We start from the raw sequence: 23,082 nt of genomic DNA, 5'->3' as shown, positions 1-23,082 counted from the left end.
GAGCCCAGGCCCGGTGGGCAGGGGGCACACGGGGGCCCTGCCCAGCCTCGTGCAGCAGCTGCAGCAGCAGCAGGAGCAGCAGCGCTGGCATCGCACACAGGGAGCCCGGGCGGGCCAGTAACGGCCCCACGGCCACCAGTAACTGCCCCACAGGCAACTGCCCCGGCAACAACAGCCCCTCCCTCCCCAAAAGCAGAGGCCGAGGCAGACTTGTACAAAACTGGCATCTTTATTGCTCCTTGGGTCTGTACAGAGGGATCAGGAACAGCCCTTTGGCCAGAAAGCAGCGCGGGGCCAGCCTGGAGGTGAACACGGCCCCGCCCGGGGCCAGGTATCCGTTCACTTGACGAAACAAAGTCAGTAGTCATCTTCAGCATTCAACACCAGAAACTGGAGATATTTCCTGTCCCTGGGATCGCTTCTGAAAGCACACAGCCCTGCCCTCCACAACTGCGGCTGTTCCAGCGCGCGGGCTCCGAGTACAAAAACTCTTGGTCTAGTAAAGGCACCGTTTTTAGCATAGTTTAGTTCACACACACAGTTAAGTACATCTCTCTGGATGACTTCATTCCTTGGATCTCCTCCTCTTTCCCCACCCTCTGAGCAGGGCTGGAGATGGGCTGCATCCAGCTGCAGAGCTCATTGTGACAGACAGACAGACAGACAGCCCGCTCAGGCAGAGCGGGACACAGCAACACAAATAAGAAGTAATCTTGGAACAAAAAGGAGACCCCCACCAGTACAGTTGGTCAAATTCTAGGTGACATTTTACAGATTTTAATAGTGTTATAAATCTTAGTCTAAAGTTTATGGGAAACCACAGGAGTTCAAGTATTTTATTACTGCACACACTATATATATACTTATGTATGTATATACAGAGGAAAAGATTATTTTTTGGCAATATTAGGGGGATTTTACAGATTGAGCTGTGCTTGTGGTGAGCACAGAGTGAAACAGCCCAGCACTCTTCAGCACTTATCTCACTTTTAGCAAATTTGTGCAATAGAACCTCACTTTTAGCAAGTTGTGCAATAGATTTCTATTTCTGACCACAACATCCAGCTTCTACCCACAGCACCATGGGATCAGGATCTCCAGCTCCCTCTGTCAGCACGGTGGATGCTCAGCACCTCTGCTCAGGAGGAGTTCAGCCCATGGTGCAGGAGCAGAGGGCAGTCTAGCCTGACACAGCAGCCCAGACATCCCGACTGGCACTACCAGGGTTTGGGTATTAAAAGAGGGAGTGCATCAGTCACCAGGTTCCCATTTAAAGTGCTCAGAGAACCTCTGGTGGTCCAGGCAGAGACACTTCCTGCTTCCCAGTGTTCTGCAGGGACTGCTGCTGTCTTTAGACCCAAATTAAAACCTAACAGAACCCCATTTTTTAAAACCAGAATACGGCCATCTTCTCGTACCTTTATCGTCACTGCCCATCCGTGTATTAGTGGGAATTAGTACAGGAGTCTCATTTTGCCACTCTCTAATTAAAAAGCATTAAACTCAGTGCTCCTATAGCACAGCTTAGTGTCAGTCAGCATGGAGTTAAGAATTTAAGTGCATTATTATGCATCTATAAACATATATACATGCATAAACATGTTTAAAATAGACCTCTCTTCCTCAAATAGTCCTCTGAGACCTCATTCCATTTATGCATTTAAGATGCATGTGGGAAACACTTCCCAGTCCATGCAGAGTAACTAAATTAACTGACCAGATCTCCTTGCTTTGCAAACAGGTTACTCCAATTCCTTACTGCACAGTCAGAGAGACAACAACAAGTCAGACAATTTCCTTACCAGGGCTCGTGGCAGAAATGGGGAACCCAAACCCAGGTGCTGGATTGCAGGACTATTTCCCTGCAGGCTGCCACACTCCTGCTGCTGGCCTGGCTGCAGTGGCAAAGCTTGGACAGAGCGAGGGACGGGCTGGCTGGCTCAGTCCCTGGAGCTTTGGTCGAGGTATTTATGGAGTGTAAAGTTCTACATTCCTGGTTTGGATCGCTGTTTGCCCTGTCCCAGGCTGCAGCAGCGAGGCTGCCGGCACTGCCGTGGGATGCCAGAAGGGGAACTGCAGGTTCAGCTGTCACAGCCAGCAGGCCAGCTCACACCGAGGAAGCCCAAAGCTATTTGGGAGGCAGAGGTGCCGGTCGGGAAGGGAAGTACTGTCCCTGAGGTAAACATTTCTGCTGCGGTGCCGGCGCTCCCTGAGGTACGAGCTTCTGCTGCGGGGGCGGGGGCCTGCGGGGGGACAGAGGAGGTGGGGTCAGTCCTGCGGTGCCCAGTGCCCTCCCACCCCTCCTGACCACTGCCAGCTCCCTGCCACCACACCAAACCCATCCTCAGTGTGCCGTGCTCAGGGTGTGCCTTCAACGGCCTGAAATCCTCTGGGAACCCCCACTTGTCAAAACTCACCTTTTCTCCCAAAATTCTGCAAAGCCCCGTGGCCCAAGAGCCAACATGAGCTACATTAGGATGCTCCCACTCAGTGACTGGCACTTCCTGGGGCTGTGTGTCACAGCACAGCATTGCATCTTACAAACACAGCCAAAAAGCAAGATAAAAATAAACTGTCTGTTCAAAAGTTAAGAGAAATGGTTTTGCACTTGGCCATAACATTCACAAACCAGCACAATGACAGATTTTTGAGTAATTTGCTTTCACAGTGATTATTTTAACCTGCTGGGCTGATCTGCCCCCCCCCAGCAGTGCCCTGAGCCTCGTTCATCAGCACAGCGACAGCGTGGGATGAATGCACCGCCTTTCAGGGTGAAGGAGAAACTTCTCCCAGTGAAAAGTCAGCCCTGCTTGCACACGATGTGTGATGGAACAGCCCAGGGCTCCCGAGAGTGAAGGCCAGGACAAGAAATCCCATCAGTAACTGCACTGACCTGCTGGGCACCCTCTGCGGCTGCTGCACCGGGAACTGCGGCGGGGAGCAGTAGGGCTGCTGGAAAGCCTGCTGAGAGTGCTGGTTAACTGGGTAAGCTGGGACAGGAAAGGGATTGGGATGCATATCCTACAAAGAAAATACAAAGAAAATGTTCACAAATCGCACATAGGGAATCAAAATATTTGTGTCACTAAATAATGATGTTGAAGACCACTTGTAAACCAGCCTGGCAATGTCAGAGCTGCTCTTTCCTCTGAGAAACTGAGTAAGAAGAAGCAACAGCAGTCTGGGAACTGCTGGATTTTGAAAAACACAGAAAGGCTGATCACCACAGCACTTGGTTTGCTCTGGGAGCGTGCTCTGGCTGGTTTTGGCTTTCAGAGGACAACTGCTCTGACAAGGAGAGGGGCTCTGATGTGGGGTGGGCGTTCTGTCATGAGGAAAAGGGAGCAGCAGAACAGGCAAACTAGGCACAGCCTGGGACAACACAAACTGAGAAACTGAGGAGCCCCCCACACAACCCTTAGGAAACAAATGTTCTCTCTGCTTTTTATCAGGGAGAAACAATTTTCAGAAATGAAGAAGTAACTTTAAAGCATTTATTAGGGCAAGGAGATGATTCATACCATGGGTACAGCTCTGGGAGCATATGGCATGCCACGGGAGAAGCCTCTCTGCTGGCAGGGCCTGGGCTCAGTGTCTGGCCGAGGAGGAGGAGACTGAAGTGACCTGAAATCCGATGGATATGAACTGTGTGAGCACATAAACCAGACACAATGCAGGCCATGGACCCAGACACTGAACCTGACAGCTGGATTGACACTACCTTAGCATGTATCAAGTGTGAGAAAGATAAAATGTACTACAAATTTAATAAAAAACAACCCTTTTTCTGTTCAAGACTCTGGCAGCTTCCCTTTCCCCTTTATAAAAAGATGGGACCCAAAACCATAAACCCCATCACCAATGCACAAGAACAAACATAACAATAAAAACTCTCTGCTGTCTTGATTTGGGATGAATTTATCTTTTCTGTCATTGCCATTGGATGCAGAGGCCTTCACCTGACATCCTGGGACTGGGAAATGCCTCCACACTTTGGCACTGGCTGGTGTAAATAAACATCCATGAAGGGCAGAGGAGGAGGCAGAGAGGAGGAGGCACTCACGAGTGGCAGCGGGACATCAGCCTCCTGAAGCATCGCTTCAGCCTGTCCCTCTTTGCAAAGGCCAGAGCAGCAGCCACGAGCAGTGGGAGCACCAGGAAGAAGAACACCAGCAGCCCATTGCGCAGCGACGTGTCTTTGTCTGGGGGACAAAACCAGGGAGGAGAAACCAGCCTTAGGTGGTGTTACCACCACCAGATTCACAACAGCAGGGGAACTGCATTTTGTGCTTTCCTACCTAATTTGGTAGGAATGGTTCTATAACTGCTCTCCATTTTTCATAGAAAAAACCCAAAAGAGTCCAGTAAGATATATGCCCAAATAGATTCATCCTGATTATCTTTTAGAGCTGATACCCTGGGCTGTAACAGCACATTAGGAGATCAATCCTCGTTTTTCATGACGTATGAGTATTACTTCATTACTAAAGATCTCACAAGAGAGGGAAACAGCTGCTGCCTTTTGGTCTGATGTTAAATCTGCCTCTTCTCCAGACACTGTTTGCTGTAGACGAAGAACTTGGGTTCTTAATCTTGACACTTTTATATGCAGCAATTTCTCCCCTGCAGGCTGTACTAAAACAGTCTTTCCCTTTCTCTGTCTGATGATTTGAGGGATCTGCCTGAGCTCCAGTGTGCTTCTCCAGCCTGTTACTGCATCACAGTGCCTAGCTTTCCCAAACCCACACCAGCTTATGAAAAACAGTCTTCAAGATCATTCTTGCAGCCCACAAAAGTTACACCAATCCCATCTTTATACACTCCACATGGACACAGCGTAAGTTTTCTCCAAATTAGAGCTTGGCTCTGGCTTCCTAATTCACCTTCAAACCCTCAGAGAGCTTCCCAGCTCTGTCAGCTTGCCTTTTCTTGTGCAGGAATCATGCTTCCCTTCACTGGGGCTTCCCTTCCCAGCCCAGGTACAGGGAAGTCCAAGAGGATCTTTGTTCCAAGGTGTCAGAAATCACCTGAACTCAACCAGTCCAGATCCTTACAGGTCCCTACCCCAGCATCCCAAAAGATAAGTGCAGCACCTTGAGCAGAAAACCTCAGCCAGAATTCTTTGCCAGGGAAACCAAAGTTGACCAGCACATGGGCTGCTCTGGAGCACCCAGCCCCCACAGGCACTTGCCATTGTATGGAGGGCCACTGTCCACGCTGCCCCCGTAGCCCTTGGAGTCACAGAAAGGGGGGGCCCAGCCTGCTTCACAGTGGCAGTTCCTGTTGTTGTTGCACACCTGTATGCCAAGACACAAATACTCAGTAACTTCCACCCCAATGCAATTAAATCTGTGTGCAGCAGCCACAGCCTGTTCTGTCCCTCGTACTGCTCAGCCTGGAGAATTTTACCCAGTAACTCCCTCCCCAATTCCAAACAGTCCTTGGCCAGGCATCCCAAGATTTCACATGACTGAGCACACACAGCACGGTTCAGGAAGAGCTTCCAAGGATTAGCTATCCCAACAGCTTACACACCATGGCTTTTGCTTGTTTTTTTCTTTGTGAGATGCAGAGTCAAATTTCATTAGCAATACTGGAATGGGGAATTCTTGCCTGGCAGAGAGTTTTGTCAAAGATTTTTTTGACACTGCTACAGGTTCTCTTGCCCAGAGGCATTTTATAGTTTTACAGTTTGACAAGACAGAAAAATAAAGTTACTAAGGACCATTTTAAAACTTGCTGCCTCTCTTCCCTGCTTACCCCATGCCCATGGCACTGCTTCTCCACGTCACAGTCATAGTTCAGGACAGAGGCACTCACACACTGGAAGTGCCTGCAGATCTGGGGGACAGAGATGCACACAGATGAGGGATGATGGCATTTCAGTGCTCCCTTGCCTGCCCAGATCCCTGCTCCTAGCTCCAGGCTCCACAGCCACACTGTGCTCACACACTCTTCACTGACAATTCCAAGCTCTGCAGAAACTCTGTTCCACAAAAGGCCTCTCAGCATGGGGCTGAGCTGGCACTGGAGCCTTTTGTCTCCAGTCTGAATGTAAAGGAACAGCAATTAAATTGTGTCCAGTAAGGACATGTGGAATGCACATTCCTCTGCTAGGGCTAAGCTTCTGCACTCCTTAGTTTAGTTGGATTTTAATTGAAAGCTGTCTTCAAGGCATTTGTGTGTGCCTGGCTCTTCCTGCTCATTGACAGAGCAAAGATTTGTCTCTCATCAAACTCAGTTTCTTTCGCTTCACCTACAAATGAAGGCTCATTAAATGTCTGATGCACATGCAGTGCAGGACTGGGCAGTGAGGGGATCAGTGGACTCATTTAGTTTTACATTAACTACAGGCATCAAAAAGTAATGGTCATAACTATTCATGACACAATGCAGATGAAAGTTTTATTCCCACGAATACCCCAAATTATTACACTAGGATATAATTTTTCAATGTTTAATTACCTTTCCATTACCACACTTGGTACCTTCATTCACCATTCCTGGGTCTGGGACATCAGAGCCCAGCTGGAAATCCACCCCCCAGCATGTGGTGCCTCTGATGGGAGTTTGGATAATAGCAGGCTTGATTCCAAACACAGGCATGGCTTTCACATTTTCACACTGCAGCTTCCCACACATGGCATTCCTACAACAGCAACACAGGAACACTGTAGTGACACTTGAATTTATTCTGAGAATGAGACTACCATGTGTTTGATACGATCTTCCCTTTCTACTGGAAGATGCTACTGGAAAACAAAACTGAGGCAACTTAACAAATAAAACTGAACTGGGCTTCATTCCAGCACTGCAAGAATAGTTTACCCCTTCTCTCTGTAAGCTGTTGGAATCTCTACATTAAGGAAAACACGATGATTTTCTTCTCATCTTCCCTTATGTGAACACTTGGGAAAAGCACAGGAGATGTGGAACATGCTCTCCTCACCACAGCCCTGCATCCCTCCCCTGCACACCCACTACAACATCCCAAACTGACACTGCAGCACCCAAATACAGATCCCAGCCACACATTTCAGAGCTTCCCCATGCCCTGGGCTCAACTCACCAGCTGGAACATTTCTTGTAGTCATGGCCATGGAAACCACAGTTGCCAAACCTGTCCCCCTTGGAATTCACTTCAGCAAAGCAAATGTTGGGGGCTGCTTTGGCTTCTGCAAACAACAGCCCATCCCCAGAGAGAGGAGCCACGTTACCCAAGCACAGAAACATCTCACACAGGATCTCCTGTACCCAGAGCAACTACCCTGCTACACCAAGTATTTGCCATGCAGCAGCGAGCTTAGGAACTTGATAAAAACATTAAAGAGGTTACAACACCAGAATTGTAAAGTTCCAGGTTTAAAAATGGAGAAAAACAGATATTTAATCTGAGTCGATTCTAGCATTTGATATTTCTTTACAGCCCTAGAGAACAGAAACTCAACTGTACCAGAAATTACAAGTGCAACAAAATTATTACTTGAATCCCCAGCACAGAACTAACACAGGAAGAATGCACAGCCATTAGCATTAGCAGGAACAATGCTAAGCCATTACCACCACTGCTCCAAATCCTCTGCCAAAGCCAGCTGCTCTTTGTTACAGAAAAGCAAATAAATACATTTGAAATAAACTTAGTGTATTCTTTAGTTCCATCTCTTAGAAAGACTGTAACACTGTTCCTTACTGGAGCCAAAGATGTCCTGGCACTGTGCATCGTAGTACTGGCACACGCCGTTGTAGCAGTAGGCGTCGTGCCCGTGGCAGGGGTGCCCGTTCTGCACCGTGGAGTCCGGCTGGCAGAACTGAGAGGAGCCGTTGCAGTACTCGGGGAGGTCACACTCGTTGGAACTCGCCCGACACTCGGTGCCTCCAGGAAGGAGCTGAGGAGAGAGGGGATGGAAATCTGCATCATCAGGAACCAGGAAGCTCCCAGCAGAGACTGGCACTGCACCTGACCCACGACATGCCCCGAACAAGGGACCGATCTGGAGCCCTCGTGGGGCCGTGGACACGCAGGACCACTCGCTCTCACAGATGCACTGACTGAGCCAATGCTCTCCTTTTCTCAGCTTGCTAACAACACCACAGTCTGACTAAGCCAATGCTCTCCTTTGCTCAGCTTGCAGTCTCCTACCTGGCAGTTTTTGCAGCAGTCACCGTAAGCGCATTCAGCACCGGATCGGAGCCGGCAGGTTCCTGGCTCGCAGCACGGATCGCTCTCACACTCCTGGGGACACAAGGGCTGTGAATGTCACAAAATCTTCCCCTCTGTCACACACAGTCCCCTCTGAGTGAGTGGCACGAGACTGCCCTGGCAGCACTGGGAAAACACAGCGCTACGAACCTTTGGTGAGCCACAGTCACACTCCTCCCCAGCATCCACCAGCTTGTTCCCGCAGTACGGGACGCTGTAGGTCTCATCGGGCTTCGGAACGTTGAGCAGGCAGCTCCCACCTTTGTTGAGTGTCAGCTTCTCAAAGTCTTCTGCACTGCAACTGCTGAAGTTCCTCGATCCCCTGCAATGGAGAAAATGAGCTGAGCTTTACCCTAGGCCAAGCCAGCGTCCCCTGTGTTTGCAGAACAAGGGGGATGTTGGCTGTCCCCATTACAAGCACAACGGGACTCTTTCCAAGGGGAATTTGAAGGTGAAAGCAATCCATAAAAACAAAGCACGTGGATGGGGCATTTTGAGCCTTCTTGGCCTTCCCTTGGTCAGCTACTTACGATGCTCCAGAGCTCATAATGCAGCTGCTTGCCCCACAGTGACAGACCCGTTCATCATCATGGTTCATCCCCAGGTTATGGCCGAGCTCGTGAGCCATGATGGATGCAAACATCTGGATACTGATCCTTCCAAACTGCACAGGAGTGACACAGAAGGCAGTCAGCAGAGAGCTTATACTGACAAAGTCAATGTTTACTTGTGTGCCAAGGAGACCCTTTTGCCATTCTGTCTCTACATTATCAGGATTCTCAGACCAACAGTGTTGGATTTCCAACCAAGTGCATGGAATTTGCTTAGCAGTAAGAGCTCTCAGAGAAGCCTCTCTGGGACACTACCCAACAACCTCCACTTTCCAGAGCAGCTGCAACTTTAACACAAAAACTAAAACACTCCACACCAGCCCAATTCTCCTGAAATGTACACATTCCAGCACTTCTGTCACTGGTCCAAAGAAACCAGATTTGTGTGATTGCCAGTTATCTGAGACCAGCAGCTTGTTTCATTAAGGCTCTGCAGTTCCATTTAAAACATGCAGTGAACTGGCACTTCTCAGGGAGGTGACAGCTGCAGGTCAGATTTGAGAACCCCCATAGCTCCCACATACTTTCCAGGCAGAGATGTTTAAAACAACACAGAAATCCTCTCTGAGAAATCCTTTTGCATGAATACTGCCCACTGAGCAGAGGAGAAGCTGAGCAGAACACTACAGAGTTGTGATCCAGGTATCGTGGAAGTGTCAGAAATTGTTGGGGACAACCTAGGAGCCCCACTAAGCCACTTCAACTTTGTTATTAAAGATTCTGTGCTTCCAGGAAGACTTCCAGAGAGCAAACTCTGATCTCAATCACATTCAGAGATCACTGAAGAAATCTCACCACGTTAATGCCTCCTGCATGGCTCTTGGAGCACACTGTTCCCACATAGGCCATTCCAGCTGTGCCACCAAAACCCTTCTTCCTACAGTCATGAAGAGAAAGGAAAGGCCATCATCTGTCTGTGCAGACACACAGAGTCCATATCACACACCCCTCCTGCCTGTGGGGCACAAATCCTGCTGCTCAGCTTTCCAAGGCTAACACAGCTGCTGACTGCAAGCACAAACGGCACCAGTTCAGCTTCTGCTGTCTGCTCCAGGTTCCTTTACTCTGTTCATTTAAGTGTTTACAGAGAAAGTCAGCCTCTTCCACACCACCCCTCTGCATGTCAAGAGCACAGGCACTCCAGCTGGGCTGAGCAGGCAGGAACAGAATGAACCTTTTGGGATCAGAGGGAAGGAGCTGGCACTCACAGGACAAACTGGGCGCTGTCGTGTCTCCGCCGCAGAACGAGGTTCTTCTCTCTCCACTGTACAAAGTTGGCCAGCACATCACCAGCCCCCCCATCTGTGCTGATGATGTTCTCGTGCTTCCAGATCTCCAGACCAACCAGCACGATGCGGATGTTCAGCATAACATACATCTGGGGAGAAAAAGGAGGAGAAATACTTATTAATAACTTCAGACAAAAACAAGTGGCCTGGTGTTATAGATCTTGTTGCAAGTATCCATCTTTTCTGTGTGGGTTTGATTTCTTTTCACACCTAGTACACAACTGGGACCACCAGAATGCATTTTCCCCATGATTTAGACCTTCATTAGCTACAGGATGAAGGCTTAAATGCTACTCTGGCTATATTGCAAGACAAGACCAAAGAGAAATAGAAACAAGTCTCAATTCTGACAATTATCATGTGAAACAGGGGAGTTATAGAAATGCTTTTTCTCTAACCTTTACACAGACACAAGAATTGCAACAATCTGTCCTGTCACTCTGTGGATGCAGCACAGGTTAGAAGAGTTTCCTAAACTAATTCTCAAGGTGGATAAGTGCAGATGAATTTGGAGGTGGAAAAGCTTCCATGGGGATGCATTCCCCAAGGTGGTAACAGGACAGACCCAAGGTAGACATTTACAAAAGGCAGCAGGGCTGCAGCACACAGCATCCCTCCTACTCACACTGTCAAGGAAGTTTGCCAGCTGCACCATATGTTCTCTTACTTCTGTTTCACTCTTCCCAAAGTCTTCAAACTGCAAGACAAAGAAACTTAGCCTCATGAAGAGAAGAGATAGAGACAATAGTTAGAAAAAGGAACAGAACATTTTTGCCTGGCTCCAAACCTCCAAGAAGATGCTAACCAAGACAGCAGCATCTTCACTGCTACTGCTCAGCAGCTCAATATTGCAAAGACAACAGCAAAGGCAGTTTTTACCACGTGCTTTCCTTACACTGTGAGATTCCTTGCTAACAAAACCTCTCCCTGCCTGATGGCTCCTTTTCTGAGGATTGCATTGTATACATTTATGCACTTCTAGGGTCGCATATTTGCACAACTTGGGAAAACTGTCAAGTGTTTTTCAACAATCCATTTGGGAGTAATGAAGCCTGAGGGCTTTTCAGGCTCTCTCCTGAGGAGAAAGGAAAAGGAAAACCAGACAGAACTCCCACCTTTTCTTTATCCACAACTATGAACAACTCCACATATCTTGTCTGGTGCAGGACCGCCCTCTTTCTCTGGGGAAAAAAAAAATGTTTGAGACAACTTCAGATTTATTAATTCAAGTGTAAGCAAAGAAAACCCTCATGACATTGTCATGTTTCAGTTGATACCACCATCAGTGGTTTGAGACACACCCAAAGCACAAAGTGCCAAACCCAAGCACTGTAATCCAATGCAATGACAAGTCTCTGTGTTTCACATTGAAACTCAGCTGCACAAAGACTTCCCTTGTTTCAAAAGCAAGGGACCTCTGCACAGGTGGCTTTGGAAAGTCAGCACTCTCTTTCAAAAAGGGGCAGAAAGATTCTACAAGCAAATGCCAGTGATCTTGAAGTGAAACACAACATTTTCCATTCTCCTGCTTTCATTTCAATCTTGTTCCTGTACAGACAGTCCTTGAAGGACAGGGGGGATTTCACACCAAACTGCTACTGTGATGGTGAGGAGGATGGGATAAACATGACAATATTCCCCTGGCTCTTGATGCAGTACTTTAAGAAGCCTCTCCATGAGGGTCATGTTCCTGCCCTTAAAAGTCCCCCCAAAAAAGCCCAGGAATATTCCAGTCATCTGTCCCACCCTCACTGCTGTGTGCAGAAGCAGGAGACGACTGTGGCTGCTTTGGGGGAGAAACTGAGTTGTTCAGTAACCCCCCAAATCAAAGACCTTTAGGTATGTGCTAAGTCCCAGGAAATCTGATAAGCTGCTTCCATACTCTCAAATGAACTCACAAAACCCCTTGTGTGGGACTGGGGAGGACTTACCCGCAGCAGCTGGGTCATACTGGGATGGAGATTTCCCTCTGCATGTTCCCTTTCCTGGCCTTCAGCAGTTACTCCACACATTGTGGGTTCCTTCTTCACATTATCCAGTCGATATAAAATGTGTTTAGAGCCAGAAGAGGGATGCATGGGCTCAATCCCATAGGTGACATTCCCCATTGTCACCAAACCCCTAAAATATGACAATGTGTGAGAAATCTGGCACTGAGCACAGAGGACAGTTACCCACAGTTCTTACAGCTCAACACAGGAACAGTTATTCTTGGATAACCAAAGCCTGCCTGTGCCCCAGCTCTTGTGAACCAGCACACTTCACTTCAGGCCTGCCAGGAGCCTTTCACACTGAGCAGAGCCTTACAAATGCAGTAAATTAAACACCTCTGTAAGGCTCTGCAATGCCCCAGGAATTACATCACAAGTCTTAAGCAGAAATGCTTTAGTTCAAGTGCACTATTGTCACTCTGGTGCCTGGCGTGACCCTGCAAAAAATCAATGGCACAGAATATATGGCAATTAGCCCAAAGTAGAACACAATTCCATCAAACTTGATGTGTATAAGGTTTAGGGCAAATTCTGTGAAATTTGGAGACTAGTGTTCAACATTCCATTTCTGCAATAGGCACAGCTGTCATGACTATCTGTGCAAGTTAAAAAAATAACCCAAATATGCATGGAAACCAACTTGCTGCACTCTGCTAACAAACTGCATTAATAATTTATTTGATGGTACTTCAAATATCTGTGAACTCCTCGAATAAAAGTTGCCACAGGACAACAGCACCAGGGCAGCTCAGTCACCCAGTGCCTCCCTGGCTTGCTGAGGCAGAGTTAAAAGCAGCAGGGTTGGGTTTTGGGCTCAGCAGCCACAGTGGGACAGGCAGGACACAGAGGATGAGTTGTGCTACCTGAGCCCCGAACAAGCGCTGACAGCCACCAGGGAATCCAGGCTCCCCACCACGAATCCCTGATAATGGCAGTGATCCTGGACAGGAAAACAAGGGAGCATTACACACATTGCAGGCATGCCTGCACTCCCAGGGCAATCCCTGATCTGCCACTGACCACCAGTGACTACAACTCAACAACACAAAATGCATTGAGTTAAATTTACCCCAGCTAGATTTCTTAACTTGACCTAGGCTATCCCTCTCCTGTTCTCCTGTCCTCCACCCTGCCTCAAATATTTTGAGGCCAGCCCCTCCCTCCAGATTTGGGCCAAAGTACTCTTCAGTTTTCTGGCAGAAAGTTCTGGCTTGTTTTCAGCTCTCTGTAGCAGGAGGAGGGACAGCAGGTGCTGCTGTCAGAGTTTTCTGGCTGCACAGCCCAGCCCCCAGCAGCCCTGACAGATGGACACTTCCACTGTGTGCTCTGGACACACACATTTTAGAAACTAGACAAGGGGCAGTGTGGGACAGCTACACTCCATTTTCTCTGGCTAGGACACTTTTAGACATTCATTTGGGGGTCTGTAATACATTTTCTGTCACCAGGTGCTCAGCAAGGAATGCAGAAAGCACAGAGGGCTTGTGCTGATCGCTCAGGGTCAGCCTGACCTCTGTGACCTAATGCTAAAAAAGCATTTTTCCTCCATTAACCAATCCCTTTTAACTAGGAAGCAAATAGCCATTTGACTCAGGTGCTCTGCTTTCAAGAACAAGATCCTATGAATCATGTATGACAACTACTTCCCTTTCAAAGGAACAACACTGATCCCTAAGAGTGAAGCCATTAGAAAAGTTCACTTGCATATTTTATAACTGCTTTTAATTCTACATTTCCAAAGGCAACACGGCAGGCAGCCTGCTTGTACAGAACAAGGGCTGCAAAAAGGCTTTCTGTGGAGTAACTGCAGCCCTACACAGATCACATCCTGCTCAAAGGTCCTTCAGACTCGATCCCATCCATCCCTCCCAGCAGTTCCCACCTGCCAGCACTAACACAGGTTGTTAGTTCTAGCAGCTTCACTGAGGCTCAGGGACACATCTGGAAGCTCACTGTGAGCAAAAGCAAACCAAAGCTGCCTGTCCAGCCCTCAGAGCACCCAGGGCTGCCCCTGGGCTCCAGGCCTTGGAGGAAGGCAGGCAGAGGCCAGAAGTGACAGCAGCCCTGCAATGGGCTGTGAGACAAGGGCAGCAACACCCCAGTAATGAGACACCAACAGCTGAGAGCAGCACTGCCTGGCAGAGGCTTTTAATGAGACAGCAACCACCTTCAAATCACAAAATACAGGTCTTTCACAGTTTAGAGCCTCATCCAAAATTAAGGATTCTCTCCAGGAAGAGGGCAGTGGGTGCTGAAGGTGGCCCAGCAGAAAATACAGCTATCCTTTTGTAATCCTGACTCTCTCATCCCACAGATGCTCTGTTCCAGACACCTTCAGTGAGGATATGAATGGAAGGAAATCCTACCTGGACATCTGGATATTCCAATTGCAGCTTCCCCTCCTTATCATAAGTATAAACAGTGAAATCTTTGGGCAGCAGTTCTCTGCAATGAAAGGGGAGAAGGAACACAAGAGGAATTTCATTAAATGACCATGACATCGGAGCAGAGCAGTAAGATGGTCCTAATCAAAAGTGTGACAAATAGGTAAACTGCAATTAAATACAGAAACATTAAAAAGGAAAACCCTCCAAAATTAACAAAGAAGTTGTATATTTTCACAGCAAAATTCAAGACACCAGAATGGCAGCACTGCTAATGAAATAAAACAAACCACCATAAAATAAAACTCAGAGAGTAGAACAAGCAGCAAAACCCATTAAATTGTGCTAAAAGCCTGTATCCAGGCAGGAAAAAAAATAAATTCTAGCCCTCAGCCTGCTGCATATGCCTCTTCCTCTCCAGTTTAAGGAGGAAGTGCATTGGGAAAGTCTCCCACGACTGAGATTGCTGCACCATCCTGGTAATTCCATTGATGTGGTGCAGCTAAATTCCCACATTTCTGAGGGTCAGTCACTTGGCAAGTGGTAGCTGGGGCTCCCCAGGGGCTTGCACAGTTGTGTCTCTACCCCAGCAGCAGTGGCCTGGTAAATGACCATGTGCAAGAGGCCCTTACACTCCAGACAGACAGATCCTAGAGCAGCTGGGAGGGCTCAGTATTCACACCTCGGAGGGAAAGTCAGTCTCCTCATTTACTACTGTCCTTGTGCTACTGAGACAGGAAAAAATACAAAACTAAAAGATCCAGACAAAAGTGAAAATATTTACTTGAAATAAAGTTCAGCTTGTTTATTTTTAGCTGTGAATAAAAAGAGTTGTAGACTCCCTGGGTCTCCTCAGAGTAATCTGCAGCTTCCTGCTCTGAAAGGGGTTCCCTAGGGCTGCAGGAATCAAAAAACATCTCTTGTTGATGGCCAAGACACCAGGACTCAATCTCTTCCCACACACAACCCCAGGATTCAAAACTCATGTGCTACCTGCCAGCTTGTCATCTGGACACAGCAGTTTGAACGATTTAATAATTTAAAGAAATTCATCACTTACTTGTTCTTTTCTAGATGAATGGTGTATTCTTTTCCCTCAATCTCAATAGAATATGACAACTTGTCCTGGATACAAAGAAAGGTGCATTTCACTCATGTTAATGAATAAAACAGTCTTTGAAACCAACAAAGGTGGATGAGCCTGAAATTTATTTTATAATTGTCCCTGCCTCCAGAACCTAGCATCCCTTCCTGTGTGACTGGGGAAAAACCACATGAAAGAAATGGTTTCAAAATATAACTGTGGTTTTCTTATTCTTTCTTCTTCTCAAATGTCCACAGAAGAGTTCCAAGTCAGAGCCAGAAAAGGACAAGAGAGTTTTTTTTACTGAACACGATGCAAGTTTCACACCCAGATCAAAAATCCACTGCAGCAACTCGTGACCTCTGGAGGGAGGAGGCACTACCTGGCAGTGCCAGAGGTGATGCTCTCTGCAAGGACAGACATTTCCCTGCTGCCAGGTGAATCCAGCAGCATCCCAGGGGCATTTCAGCTCAGTTTTGGGTGCACTTTTTTGGAAGTAGACACTACCCTGAAGATGTGTCTAGGACTGCCCAGTACCTGTATGGAGGAGCTGTTGGAAGCCTCTCGTCGTCCCCTTCCCAGTCTCTGTGGAGTTACAACTTGGTAGGAAGTGAGCTGGGAAATCTCCTGAAAACCTGGAAAGCAGAACAGAAACACTGCCTAAAGGAACAAAGCAATCAAGAGGATGAGGCACAAGGAAGAAAGCATGACTTCAGGAAAAGTCCACACACAGAAGGGCACAGAGTAAACCTCAGAGCAAGTCACATTTGGATTGCCTTGCAAGGGGCCAGGGAAAACACTGCAGAGAAGATACCAATTTTTCCAGAAAGTTTAAAATTACAATCTTCACATTCCAAATATTCTCTTACCAGTACCCATCTCACACACCACCACTCTTCATCAGCAGGAATCAGCACTTAAAGCAGGTCAGCACAGCAAGGACTCACTCAAGGATAGCCAGTGTCATCCTGTGTTGCAAGGCTGCAGAACTCCCCCTGCAACCTCTCTCAAAGAGCTCCAGCAGCTCCTGTGCTCCCCCATGGCACAGCACAGCCAAACTCCTGACCTGAGGCTGGGGCTACAATTCATTATGGTCTCAGAGAGCTCCCAAAACAACTGAGGTGAGACAAATCCCTGCAACAAAGCAGCTATCACAGACCCCTTTATATATTATTTGCACATGCAACATCAGACACATCTCCTGAACCAAACAAGTCCACAGTCCAAGCTCCCTTTAACAGTTTTTGCAAACAACTGTTTTATATTAACTATGTAAACAACAATAAATTGGGCATGCAAATTACTTTTCCCATCAGTGGTGGCATCTGCTGGTGCCTGGCTCAGAGCTGCTCACCCAGGAAGCAGGAGGTTGGCCAACCCAGATCACGGGCAGTATCCACAGAAATAGTTTTCCTGGCTCATGGCAAAGGAATCAATGAGCTCATCAGAGGAGTCTGAGCTTCCCAACAAAAGTAGGGGGAAAGGGAACAGTTATCCTCACTGTCTGTCTCCAGAAATCATCACATCTGGGGCAGGTGAGTGAGTGTCTGGTGTCCAAGATCCTCCAAATCTCTCAGGTGGGTCTGAGATGCTGCATCCAGTCAAAACCAGCCCCTCAGAGCACACCAAAACTCACCCTTCCATCTCCCAAGGGCCTTTGGCTTCTCTGAGTTGCAGGACACCTCTGTGAGCTCAAAGCCTTCGTGAGAGGCCTGCTCTGTCCTTTGGAAAATGTGCAGGAGCCCCAGGCAGGGGGCTTTAAAAGCCAGGGGTTCCCCAAAAAGCACCAGGCTGCAGTGGCATTTCCCCTCCTCTTCCCATCCCTGGCAAGCTGACACACATCATCATCACCTTGCCTCAGCACTCAAAAAGCATGCCAAGGGAAAAGCAAGTCCCCTTCCCACACTCTTCCCAGCACCATCCCCAAAGAACAAGCCATCAGATCACTTCCAGCTTCCCTCCCCACAGCACACACGTCCATGGCAGGAGGCCTCAGGCTGGGCTCTCCTGCCTGCCACACAGCACTTCTGTCACCTGAGCACAGGCACAGCCCCTCAGGAAATCCCACAGGGCACACACTGCAGCAGGACCTGTGTTAATACAGCGTTTGCAGACAAAAGGTATTAAAAAAGCAGCAATGAGACTCCTGCAAACAGCCCCTTTACATTCACAGCCTACAGAACAGTGGCAATACCTCCCTGGCCTGAAAACAAGGGAGGGAAGGGCCGCTTCCTTCCCAGATACTGCCACCAAGATACTGCAGCAATCACTTCTCTCCATTTGTCATTTCCAACTGCCCTGAGTTCCTGCAGGTCACTGCTCTGCCCTTGTTCCTTCCCATGGCCATTCCTGCCCCTCACAGCGGGGATGGGACACTTGGGCCAGGCTCTGGAGGCTCAGGTTCCACAAACAGCATCACACAGCCAAGCTCGGCACTGCTTGCAGCAGGACACGTTTGCCCAAGAGCAGCTTGGAAGCAGAAAACAAGCAAGTGAATCATCACATAAAGCAGAACTGGGAGGGATTTCTGGGAAGAGTACAACTCCAAGAGGATCCTCTTAGAGCAGCAGCACTAAAAGAGGACAATTTTCAAGTTCCTGAATGCTCTGACAGTCCTCTCCCCAATTTCTGCCCTCCTTCCCATCCTTCCCCATCCCCAGTTTGGAAGTGACGGGGGTGGGAGTTGAGCAGGTATCTCCCTGGCACTGCCCCTCACTTCCCAAAGAACCTGTTTCCATGCCAAGTGCCCTGTGCATCATTCCACACATCACCAGCAGCCCTCAAACAGGGCACAGTTCAACATAAATCCAACCCAAGGGACAAGTGCAGCCAAGCAGAAAGCAAACCCTGCTCCCACATTTTCCTCTTACAAAGGCCAGGTACAGTTTGGAATAAGATTTTCATTAAGTTACAGGGCTTGTAATCCTCAGGTGCTTTGTGTCACTGGCAGCTGTTGGAGCTGTACCATGTCACTGCTGAGGACATGACATGCTGGTGACCCATTTCCGGGCTCAGATCTTGTTTCTGATCAGAAAAACACAACTGCATCCATGACCATATTTATCTCATCTCATTAGAAGCTGCCATTAATCACCAAGCATTGGAGACAACTAGGAAGATGTGAATCATCTTCCCCTCCCCACCCCAAATCCACCATAGGAATTCCATGCATGCTCCACGGCATGTGGGAGCTTGAAAACCACCAGAACACACCACAGCCATGACAGCTCTCCAGACACTGAGGGAAGCTCTGGGAGTGTTCAGGTGAGTGATCCAGGGGTGCCTGACAGGTAAAATCTCTATTCAGCAAAGCTCAAACTGCATCCCCTGTCTTGCTAGACCTTGGCATGTCCATAGGTCATTGGCTCAGTTACAGAGTCACAGCACACAGCTACATCCACCTACACTCACACTTCCCCTCAATTATCATCCTTCCTGAGCTCTGACTCCTTCCCAAGCCTAGCAACAGAAGGTCAAAGATACACTCTTCAATGGAAGAAAACAAAATAAAAAGAGGAAAGTTCACACTGTGGCCTGTTACACCACAAAACAAGATAATTTCATAAAAACAAGCTCATCAGCATGTGAGCAGGTCAGCAGCTAATACCAAACTCATTAAGTTAACTGTGGTGATCATCAATTGATGACAATGAATAGCTGAGGTCAGCTGCACGAGTTACTCCACGCCTTGGCAGGAGATTGCTCACCAGAAGTGCCAGAAGCATCAGGTCCATCCAGCCCATCAGGGCCCCAGGCAGGACCTGCTCCACACGGAGCATCCCCCATCTCCAAGGGATCAGCTCCTTGTGCTCCAAGCTGCACCTCCCAGGAGGGGAACCCTCCATTCCCTTCTCTCTAGTTCCAAATCTTTCCATTTCCAGTGTCCTGTCATGCTTGCCTCTCCTTTCCTGCAACCAAGGAGCATCAATATGCAATATTCCCTTACACCCCTGCCTGTTCATGTCAGGCTGTTCTGATGAACCACAAATGGACAAAACAGCCACAAACAAAAAAGCACAACAGGACACAAGAGGCCAGTGAGGCCTCACACATACCAAGATACCTGTGCTGTGTGTGTTTATGGATCTCCACAGATTAATCTCACCTTAAAAACAGACAGCACATCTGATTCACTTATCAGCCTCTTCTGACACTCATTTCCTTTCCTGCAACATGCTCCTGCTCCCCATATTTCACCCTCTCATACTTGTACAATTATTTCCACCTCAGCAGAACACTTTGCATCCTCCTTTCAAAGCCACTTATTTCTGACAGATACTTCCCTCGTGCTCAGTTCACTGGGATTGCTATCCCAGTCTTCATGGAGCCTGAATCCCATCTGACTGGGAGGTACCAGCTGCCAGCTCCATCTGCATTCTTCATATCCTATTTTCAGAATCATACAGGAGTTTGCCAAGCAGTGTCTGAGGAGAAACTTCCATGACCTGGCTTACTTACACATGTCCTTCAAAACACCAGAACCGCTGCTGGTGGATTTCTCCAGGCAATGACACACCAGGAAAAGCATTTTTTGGTGCACTTGACTTTTGCACTAAGGCTATGGTTGAAGTAGGATTTACTCTTTAGACTACTGCAAGCAAAAACCTTCACTTTCACTATGCAAATATTATCCAAGTCCACTTAAAAGTGTTTAGTGGTTTATACAAAACACAAAGATAACAAGTCTTCTTCTAAATGTAGGAATGTTTTCTGTGGAGCCAGCAGTTCCAGCTCCTCCCCTACCTCAAAGACTAAAGAGTACCTCAGAGGTGCTTCACCTTCAAAACACCTGGGAACATCTGGCCAGGTGTTCTTTCACAGGTATCACTCCTTGGGACTTCTCCCTCCCCTCCCCTGCTCTCAATCTTCACACCTGCTGGGTCTCCTGCTGTGCCAGTGCCCTTTAGAAGGCAGGAAGAGATGACCAACTATCATGGCAAGAGAAGCAAATTCATCTCTATGTATTGCTCACCTGGATTATTTGTACAGCATTAAACCTGGCCAGAGCAGCTCATGAAGCTTCTTTTGGTATTTCACCAGGGATGTTGGATGCTGATCAGGTTACGGAGCTCTCCCACAGAAATATTTCCTAGAAAATTCTTACACCCCTTGCTGAAATCCAGAGCTATGCTGCAAGTGTTTCCTGTCTAGACTCTCCCCATTCCTTCTGCCCTTCCTAAAGCCTAATTCATCTGCAAGACAACAGCTCCCCTTGTTCCACAAGAAGGACTGTCATGTGTGTCCACTGGTACTGCCACTACGCCCTCTGCACCTCAGAACCTTCTCACAGGGAGAAGCAGGTAAAGCCAAGCTGGTCTCTGCAGCAAGATGAACCCTCCTGTGGGTCACTGGCCCTGAAATCCCTCCCTTCCACCCATGACAGCACGGCCATGGACAGGGGCTCAGCACGCCCAGCCCACTCACTTCCTCCCCATCTCACCAGCTGGGAACGTCAGCTCTGCTTTCTCAGCCGAGTCTGTGGGAACCTTCTCTTTAGAGACATCACTGGCTTTACATCTGGCCACCACAGGGAACTGTGAAAGGCACATTCTTACCTCTTTTTTAATTTTAGCTTGAGAAATAATAATGATCAAGACATGCAGAAATGCTAAAGTCATGATTCAAACTTCCTTTTTGTAAAAGCAAGGCACTACAAGAGGCAGTGTTAGCCACACTGAAATGTCTTTCCTCTCTCTCCTTTTCACATGGAGGAAATAACCACAAACCCTCTCTTTGCTGAATGATTGTCCCAGATTTCTTGCAACATAGGTGAGGCAGTATTGTGTTTTCTGTGATCTGAACAAAAGAATTATCTTAACCAAACACCTTATCTCCCTAGAAATTTAAACCCAAGCATTTAGACACTTACTGTGGCCAAGCCTGGCTGGAGCACCCTGGTGTGCATATGACACCAAATATCAAGAAAGAGATGGAGTAGCACAAAACAGTCTCTGCCTGTGAATTTTTCTGAATTCATACAGTCAGATTTTGAAGGCTCCTATGGACACAAACAGGAGAGGAAAAGCCATACACGCAAATCCCTTAAGGCTACACATCACTGTGTGATTATGGTCATTCAGGAATTTTCAAATACCAGTTTCTGGTAACACTCCACTCCTGCCTTACATCCCTGTACGTGTCAGAAGCACTTACATTAGAACCCAAAAGCTGGAGGTTTCTACCCTCTCCATCAAGCTCATACCCCAGGCAAAGGAGGTTCATTATATTTCATGGCAGGTTTGGCATTAAGAGCTGCAACAGAGAGCTCCAAAGGCAGAGAGGAATACTACCATCCACCATCAGGAACTGGCAGCAGTGTTTCTTTCCCACGGGTAGGAATCAAAAGCTTATTCCTCAAAACAACCACCTCCCTGGAAGCACAAGCACCTGGTATCTCAGCAATGCATAACCTGCAGCTCCCAACATGCTGTGCCATCTCCAGCACCAGCCACCTCTCAGAGCTTTCACTTCACACACCAGCAACAAAGCAGCAAGCAAGAGGAAGAGATTCCAGCCCAGAATCCCTCAGGGAGAGGCACACACCACAAAAGCACTGTCCTCAGCATGAAGCACCAGTATCAAGTGGTATATTCCTCAGTTGGGAAGACCCGACTATAAAAAACATGCATTAACGACAAACACAAAAGTTTTACACAGTGCACATGTCCCGTCAGGAGGGGGAATCAATGACAGAGGAGACATTTCTGCCTGTCATGTATGCACAGCCTTGAATCAGCACCTGAGGAGCCCACAAACAGAACCACCTCAGTTCATAAACAGCCCTTAACGACAGCAGGGGACCAGTTCCTTAAAAGCCCTGCGTGCCTCCCTGGGGACAGCAGCCTGCACGGTTCTGCCCCTTACCCGAGCTCCTCCATGGCCAGGCCACCTGCACCGCCCGGGCAGCCCTGCATGTCCAGGGGCTTTGCCTGCTGCTCCGGAAGAGCCTGGCACAGCTCTCGGGGAGCGCACGGCCACGGGAGGATGATCGCGGGACACTTGCGGCCTCGGGCAGGTGTGAAGGGACCGGGAGCAGCTCCACATTTCCGTGCTCCAGACAAGGGAGCCGCTCTGTCCCGCGGGGCCCCGGAGCATCCCTGCCCGGAGCACTGCCGATGCTGGGCAGGGCACGGGGGGTGCTGCCCCTCCCTCAGCCTCCTGCTGCCACCGGCGACCCCCGGGACCCCGCGGGCACACGGGCCGGCGGGAGGAGCCCCCGCTCCGGCCAAGCCCTGGGGGCATCTCTACCCCTTCGAGGGCAGGGGAGGGAAACGGCTGCCAGAGCCTCCCCACATGGCCCCGGGGAGCGGTGATAAGGGGGGCCCGACCCTCCCAAGGGGACGGGGAAAGGGAATTTGGGGCCGAGGGGGGTACGGGCGGCAGGCCCGGCTCGGCCCCGCGCACTCACCCGCGGGCTGCCCGGGCGCGGCCGGCGGCGGCAGCAGGAAGAGGAGGAAGATGAGGAAGAGTAGGAGGCGACAGAGGCAGCTCCAGGCCCTGGCCATGACACTCCTTACCCCCAT

At 48.7% G+C, this 23,082-nt stretch overlaps 2 protein-coding genes across 3 annotated transcripts in view; both read right to left on the bottom strand.

Moving 5' to 3' along the window:
* Positions 1–1,437, bottom strand: part of LOC107213837 (disintegrin and metalloproteinase domain-containing protein 32-like) — a 9,913-nt gene extending 8,476 nt beyond the window's left edge. The window contains exons 1-2 of the mRNA XM_033519397.1: positions 1,419–1,437; positions 252–342 (exon numbers count right to left, since the gene is read on the bottom strand). Coding sequence (XP_033375288.1) covers positions 252–342; positions 1,419–1,437 — 110 coding nt within the window. The remainder of the gene's footprint in view (positions 1–251; positions 343–1,418) is intronic.
* ADAM9 (ADAM metallopeptidase domain 9) lies at positions 211–23,082 on the bottom strand. 2 transcript variants are annotated; one of them, XM_015648686.1, is made up of 22 exons: positions 22,968–23,082; positions 16,097–16,194; positions 15,536–15,600; positions 14,458–14,536; positions 12,955–13,031; positions 12,032–12,221; positions 11,216–11,281; positions 10,726–10,797; positions 10,020–10,189; positions 9,607–9,688; positions 8,731–8,864; positions 8,351–8,522; positions 8,141–8,233; positions 7,691–7,886; positions 7,070–7,175; positions 6,466–6,649; positions 5,761–5,841; positions 5,192–5,297; positions 4,064–4,202; positions 3,522–3,624; positions 2,894–3,021; positions 211–2,243 (listed from the first exon to the last, which is right to left on the bottom strand). In XM_015648686.1, the coding sequence occupies exons 1-22, from the start codon at positions 23,080–23,082 to the stop codon at positions 2,129–2,131; spliced, it is 2,571 nt and encodes an 856-aa protein (XP_015504172.1). In that variant the 3' UTR covers positions 211–2,128. The 2 variants fall into 2 exon arrangements, with proteins under 2 accessions (XP_015504172.1, XP_033375272.1); XM_033519381.1 differs by lacking the exons at positions 12,955–13,031; positions 15,536–15,600; positions 16,097–16,194; positions 22,968–23,082 and having other exon boundaries at positions 14,458–14,533.

The sequence above is a fragment of the Parus major genome, chromosome 22, assembly GCF_001522545.3.
Source record: "Parus major isolate Abel chromosome 22, Parus_major1.1, whole genome shotgun sequence".
In the NCBI taxonomy this organism is placed as follows: Eukaryota; Metazoa; Chordata; class Aves; order Passeriformes; family Paridae; genus Parus; species Parus major.
This window is presented reverse-complemented; position numbering and strand designations above follow the sequence as displayed.

Excerpts from the sequence above, each read along its gene's own strand:
- ADAM9 (XM_015648686.1), bottom strand. The coding sequence starts at position 23,082 with ATGGGGGTAAGGAGTGTCATGGCCAGGGCCTGGAGCTGCCTCTGTCGC. Across the intron at positions 16,195-22,967 it reads CGCGCCCGGGCAGCCCGCGG|GTTTTCAGGAGATTTCCCAG; the intron begins GTGAGTGCGCGG and ends TCTGCTTTCCAG. Across the intron at positions 15,601-16,096 it reads CCAACAGCTCCTCCATACAG|GACAAGTTGTCATATTCTAT; the intron begins GTACTGGGCAGT and ends CTTTGTATCCAG.